This window comes from Cyanistes caeruleus, chromosome 2 (assembly GCF_971803275.1).
Source record: "Cyanistes caeruleus chromosome 2, bCyaCae1.hap1.1, whole genome shotgun sequence".
Taxonomy (NCBI): domain Eukaryota; kingdom Metazoa; phylum Chordata; class Aves; order Passeriformes; family Paridae; genus Cyanistes; species Cyanistes caeruleus.
Window position 1 is genome coordinate 49320659 of NC_141702.1, and position 6982 is coordinate 49327640.

The 6982-nt window shown below is 41.6% G+C and overlaps 1 protein-coding gene across 1 annotated transcript in view; it reads right to left on the minus strand.

Moving 5' to 3' along the window:
- Positions 1-6514, minus strand: part of CEP85L (centrosomal protein 85L) — a 136220-nt gene extending 129706 nt beyond the window's left edge. The window contains exon 1 of the mRNA XM_086876882.1: positions 6389-6514. Coding sequence (XP_086733008.1) covers positions 6389-6401 — 13 coding nt within the window. The 5' untranslated portion in view covers positions 6402-6514. The remainder of the gene's footprint in view (positions 1-6388) is intronic.
- Positions 6515-6982: the final 468 nt, after the last annotated feature.

Consider the following 6982-nt stretch of genomic DNA (forward strand, 5'->3'; position numbering starts at 1 on the left):
GAGGAGACTGCTCTGTAAAAGGGGGTCAGAAAAGGTCAACCTGTTTCCCTGAATGTCCAGCAGAAGGACAGGGTTTGTCCCACAAAAATCAGGCCTGTCCTGTGTCCAGGAGGCTGTTTTCCCTGCCTTTATTTTTGCACATGATGTGCATTTTACATGCAGGGTAGCTCTCCAAACACCACTTGTACTGCTATTCCATAGGAAACGGTGACTGTTGTGCAAAGTGTTTCCATCAGATTAATGGCTGGATGGGAGCAAATGGTGGTCCATAAGTAAGGTAAAGTATATTAACTCCAAACAGTCACTAAATCTTTAGGAAATGCCCTGACCTCTGTTGGTTATTGCTATAAAAACTCGGAAAAAAACCCCAGGCATTTTTTCTCTATGACATAACCACCACTGGTATGCATAGAATATATGTTAGTAAATCCTTTGGCCTTCTCCCTGTACTCTAGTCATCATAATTTGCTATTTGGGGAGAAATACATGCTGATGTGCTGAGAAGAGTGAGGGAAGGAAACCATTATTGCTTTGAAAACCACAGGCAGAAATGAAGATTGAGTTTCTCCTTTTCTAAAGCATCTTCACTTCCCTTAGCATTACTTTTTAAATTCTTATTGTTTTTTGGAACTTTATGCTTCAATCCTTGGAGCCATTTACTTCATTCCTTCCCCTGGGTTGCTCCTGTTATTTTTATCTTGGAGGATTAACCAGAATACAGCCTATTACAATACAGAAGGGTGTTTGTGTGACAGATGTGTGGGCAGAAGAGGAAATGAGAGCAGAAGTGCGTCATCAGCATTTGAAAGGGATGTTAAGGCACAGACAACCAGCAAGCAGCTCTGGATGTAGACGGTGATGGACAAAGTGGGCAAAACTACACCTTTGCTTGAAGAGGGAGTTATAAAAGTGAGAAGCTTAAAAGGAAGGTAGCTACTTCCACTTAATACCTAGCACTTCACTGAGGTCTTTATTGTGCAAACTTTTTCTCCCCTGTGCATTTCTTCCAGTGTATGCTCCTCCTACCAACATGCTTTATGGACCTTTTATTGCTTTTAAGAACCTCTCAGAAGACACTTCAGCTTATGCAAGTACTAACAAGATTTCAATGCCCTGTGTCCTTGTTCCTCACAAGACATCACTGCATAAACTATTCCAAGGAATTCTTTTAGAAGAGACACTGTGCTGTTGCCCATAAATCTAAGGGCAGCAGATGGAAAAATTAAAACTATGGTGACATTAAGTGATATAAGTTAATTAAATAAGGCAGAGGAGTATTTTAACAAATGCTATCCTGCCACACAAGTCAGCAGTATTTTAAAGATATTGCTATGGTATTTCCATCAGAGTCAGCAGTTGATGCAACAGTCTTTGGATAAGATCCTCTGCCTCCTAGCAGGCTGTTGGGAATGAGATGGGGACAAGACCAGTGCCTGAAATGACTTGGAGGATGATGAAAGCATTGTTTAGTCCAGTCCCAATTTAGGTACTGATGATACATATTGGAAAATATCTTCTCTTTAAAAGCTTTAGTTATTACAGGGTCCAGGGAGAATTGCAAGATCAAACAGATCTGCACCAGTCATTTATAGGTGGAACTAAATTGCAACACATGCCACTCTTTCTATCCTTTCTTTGTTAACCCTCTTCTTTGCTTTCTCAGGACCATTCACAAATGCTAAGTTCACTGACAGTGAAACTTGCTTTTTTACAGGTGCTGCATGGACTTGGAATCATAGAACCATAGAATGAGCTGAGCTGGAAATGACCCATCAGGGTCATCAAATCCAACTCCTGGCCCTGCACAAGACACCCCAAGAGTCACACCATGTGCTTGAGAGTGTTCAAACATTTCTTGAAGTCTGTCAGGCTGGTGCTGTGACCACTTCCATGTTCCAGTGCCCATTACCCCATGCATTCCCAGGGACTTGTAAAGCAAAGGTTGAAAGTTGGTAATCTCTCCCTCTGTAGAGATCTTGCATAAACCAAGAGCACCTGCACTGTACAATCCCAATGGTTTCCTTAAACAATTTCTATCCTCTGTGATCAAGCTGCCTTTGCACAAAAGATGATCCACCTCAGTCACAGCACTGCTTGTTACTGTCCATGTAATTCTCATTTCTCCACTGCCACTGTTTTTGCCAGGCTTTCTATCTACTGATCAGCACTTCAACTCACCAGTCTGCAGAAAGTGTTGCCTTTGCTCTTCAAACCTCTTTTCACTGTGCTCACAAAACAAATATTCCTATTGTGACCCTTTCTGCCATTATAACTCCATTAATGAGTTCCTCATCGAAGGTTAGGAAGGTGCTGAGAGATTACATCCTATCTACTGCTAGTTATCACATTGAACCAATTGTTTGGCCTGTGTTTGACAAGACCACTGATCTTACCATGCCTCAGGAGTTTTTGGGAGCCAAGCTTATCTGTCTCCACTGATTCCACAGCAGTGCTTTGTGAACCACAAAGTGCTTTACTAAGGCAGACATAACAGCTCACAACTTATTGAAAAAGACCTGATTTCACTGGTCAGCCATCTCTGGTGACTTGTGCAGCTTAGCAGCTCACTTTTCTTAGGCATTAACAGCAGAACTGATTTTCCTCATTCTTTATTTAGCTTTTTTTTTTTCTTTTTGCATATGATACAGCCCTTCCTGAACAGACTAGCTCTTCTTCCCCTGGACCATTTTGCCCCATCCACTCTTTGGACCTTTGGTTTTCACTGATTTCTGGATGGCACCCTTAACTTTCTCTGCTACAATGCAATCCTCCTCATCATCATTCTGCTTGTAGACTTCTTTATTTTGAATATTATCTTGTCTTTAGTGTGCCTTTTCCTGAGGTCATCAGATGTTCACCATTGGTGTTCTGGGGTCTGCTGTGTAGTGCTTCCTTCTTAGTCCTTTCTAATTTGAATACCTCTCTCACCTTGAAAAATCTGAAGATAATTCTGCAATTTCAAAGTTCCTCAAAAACCAGTTTATTTCCACTTTATCTGATTGCTTGCATTTTCTACAAAGTTATGGGGGTTTTCCCACTCAGAGTGTGGACTCCCCCTCACCACGTTGCCTGTCTCTGCCTTTTCACAGACCAGGGTATCTTCTGCTATCTACAGAATCTACCTTAATCACTTTCATGGCATATTCAAGACAGAACCTTCTAAGGACCTCTAGATATTCCTCTGCATTTTGTTCTGGCCTTGTGCTGAAAGCTTGTGGCTCACCATCTTCTCACAGTCCAGTTTTGCCATAGGTATCTGGCATGTTCTACTAATGCCTTGACTTCCCCTCGCTGCTTGTGCTGCTATGAACCCCCAGGAGATTTGCTGGAACCTTTGTCACTGAGATAAACAGGAGACAAAAGAGTTTTAGGGAAGAATCACTCATGATACTGTCAATACCAGATGGATTTTTTTCAGGTCAGTTTTCAATTTAGTTTGAGCATAATAATGCATCATGTAGATGATGTAGTGGAAGCTTTTGAAGAGAAACAATCATTCACTGACTGGGTTTTGGTTTTGGCTGCAGTTACCCCTGCAAGCTCTCAGCACCTGGATAGTTCAAACAGCACGTGGTACACAAACATTTCTCTCAAACTGCTTTCTAGACCCCTTGCAGCACAGCCATTTGATATCCTGAAGCACACAGATAATATGAGTGGATTTCATATAGATGAGGCACACAACAGACACAGAACAGCTAAACTCTGAACTCCTCTAGCACCTTCACAAGTACTTTCAAAACAGAGTCTGTGTGTGACAAAGTCAGGGGGCTGACCAACTCCAAACTTCATTATCTCATAACAAAAAAAAAAAACCCACAAAAACAACAAGAGAAAATACCCACAAACCAAAAAAAACCCTAAAAAAACCCCACATAACTAAAACTTCAGAGAGACTTTGTAAAATAAATAAATAAATAAATAAATATTTTTGCTCTGTATGATACCACTCTGTATAAACTCCTAGCAGAAGCATCTGCTTCAGAGTAGGCATGAGTTTTATGAAAGGTACAGCAAAGAATCTAAACTTACATTCACTACAATACAAAACCCATTTTGTGAATTAGAGGAGCACTGGGCAAGGAGACAAGCAGAGAATCATGTGAGAGACCAAATGCATTATTTATTATTTAGTAAGGCTTCTGTAATACAATTCTGTATATTGACTTATTTATGAAGTAAGAAAGAAATAGAACTCTTGTGTGAGGAAAATAAGGTTTTATATTCAGCTACTATGCCAGCAAAAAATTGAAACTAACAAACATGAGCTAAAAAGATGGCATAATGTTCTTAGCTGCTGCTTAGGAAATATTGACTGCAGCACATCAAAGCAAATGAAGGAAGTTGCATACAGGAACGGTGAAAGATGAGACCCGGCTTTTGGTTCCCCAGGCCGCCAAAGAGCTTGTGCGGTAAAGGCAGTAGGAATGAGAGCTCCCTTTTGCATGAAACTCATCCTCCTCCTGAGCATTCATGGCAAACCATTCACACCACTGCCAGGCTTGGCACTGACCGAGATTTGGGCTGGCACCACCAACACTAAGCTACAATAATCCTTTAAGATAAAATTTGCCACCAAGCAGCAGGAAGGTGACTCAGAGTGCAAGATCCTGTTCTCCACACTTGTCTGACCATGAGACCCTGCTGGCACTGTCAGAGGTGAAGCCCAGGAGCACCAAAACTAATGGTAGTTTCTTCTACACAAAGCCTTTTACAGACTCACAGAAGACAGGGGAGACAAGATGAATAGTGGCATTGAAAAACACCCTCTCTTTTCTTCACATTGGAGTCAGAGTGTCCATATAGTATCTGTGACTCTCCTGGAGAGCAGCTTTCTGGCATCCCACTGTCTGGCATTATATTCCTAATTCTGCAGCTGAAGTACCTAACTCTCACAGTTCACTGAAATCGTGTGTGATGCCCAAGGGCTGTACATTTCTCTCTGCTTGGTCTCAGAAATGGAAATTAGTCCCTATTATGAAGGCTACCATTATAAATTGCATTTTGCAATTCTTCACATAAACTACAGGGATTGTCTTGGGCCTTCACATGTCACTTCATGATTTAAATCAGTGTGTTCACTGATGTGGGGAGTATTTCACTTTACTTAACCTTAAGCAGAATGAATCCTTAAAGTGATACTGCAACAAAACCTGAAGTATCACTGATGAGCATATAGCTAAAGAATTTATTTTCTCTATTATTCATTTCACACACTTAATTATAATAATTTTTACTCTTTTTTTTGCCACTTTTCAAATTAATGGCTTTCTTTCCTTTCCTTTTCTAAACCTCACTTTTTCTAGAAGTAACAACTGAAGATTTGTTTGAGCAAACTGAAAAACTGATCAGACACATGTTAAAGAAATTAAAACATTTTGTGTGAGTGGAAAGAAGAGTGCCACGATAGATTTATCAGTTTAAAAAGCGGTGGTACATGGCATCAAGGGCTTCCAGATGGTCGGACACAGAGGAAAACTCGGAGTGCAAAGAACACTCTGAGGCTCTGCTCTTCTGCAGCCTGAAAAGAACGGCCCCTCTGTGGCTTGCTCTGTGCTGGCTTAGTTCCCACATTACCAGCAAAACAACTGCCTAGCAACTCAGTTTTTCCCACAACATTTCCTGTGTGCCCAGAAAAAGAAGGATAGCACCTAATATTCTCTCTGGATAATCCCCTTACTTGAGGGCTGTGTCCAGCCCTCTGTACACGTGGGAGCTGTAACCAACAAAGCAAATGCTGTCGTGACAGAGAGGGCAGGCAAAGTCAAGCCAGTGCTGAAAGTTGTGCAGGTTATCTGCTCATCAGACAGACAGCAAACTTGCTGCTTCCCTCCACTGCATCACCTCCCCAAACAAAGGCAGGAAGCCATGGCTGTCAGCAAAAAGGTACAGACATCCTTCCTATTGAGAACCCTGTTTTGTGGACTGCAAGGGAGCTCTCTAGTACACGCTTCACAACTGTTGGGAGAGTCCATCTGAAGACGTAAATAATTCAGCACTTTAAAAAAATAATGCTGGCTTGAACACTTGAAATTGCTTTTTTTCAGTTACTGCCTTTACAGAACATATAGTTATACAGTAGATTTACTAATAGTTACATTTTCTTATCTGACATCACAGCTGCAGCAGCGTCTTGCAACTCAATATTTAAGTCACTTCCCTCACAGTTTCAGCACCAGTGAAAAAAGAGCTGCCTTGAATCTTCTGCAGCTGTTTCTGAGCAACATGCTGAGGGGGCTGCAGAATACACTGTTTTTCCCGTATGTTCTCTGGAACTACAAGTTTCTCATCCCTCCAAATGTTTGAGAAGCACTGTAAATAAGCCCTAACCAGCATAATTAAGAAAGCACTCTTAACCAAACACACAGAAATTAGGGCAACAACTTACTTGCTGTCTTCATAACTTCCTCAGGAACATTGTCTTTTCAAATGAGTGCAACAGGAAATTGTGGTGATTACGGGAGAGCTGCACGACTCAAACCACGCACTGCAAAGTGCAGAGGCAGTCAGCTCTGGTTGGTAACAACAACAGGCAGCCACCTCCCCTTCTTCTTGTACTTTGCACGTAAATCTTAAACTGACACCACGTGGAGAGAAGTGACTTTAACAAAGATCTATCAGAAATATGTCTGTGAAAAAGCTTCATTACTCAGAGCTCTGTGCTCAGAATTGCAGTGCTTACCTCTGTGAAGTGCTCCGAGACCTACAGATGAGAATCATCCCAGCACTGCTGCTGTTTAACACTGATTTTATCTGGACAGGTTTTCATGATCTTTAATAATGACAATACTGACCTTTAGTTCCTCTTTGACACATAGGGATGAACTTGGATCTCCCAAGCCCTGCCTTTCGCTGCAGTGTGGTAGAGATGTGTATACTCAAGGGTTCCATGTGTCCACAGACATCTCCACATACCCTTGCATTCTCTGCTGAGGCACAACATTGTCCATAAGTTAATCAGGACCCTGCTCTTACCTTCTTA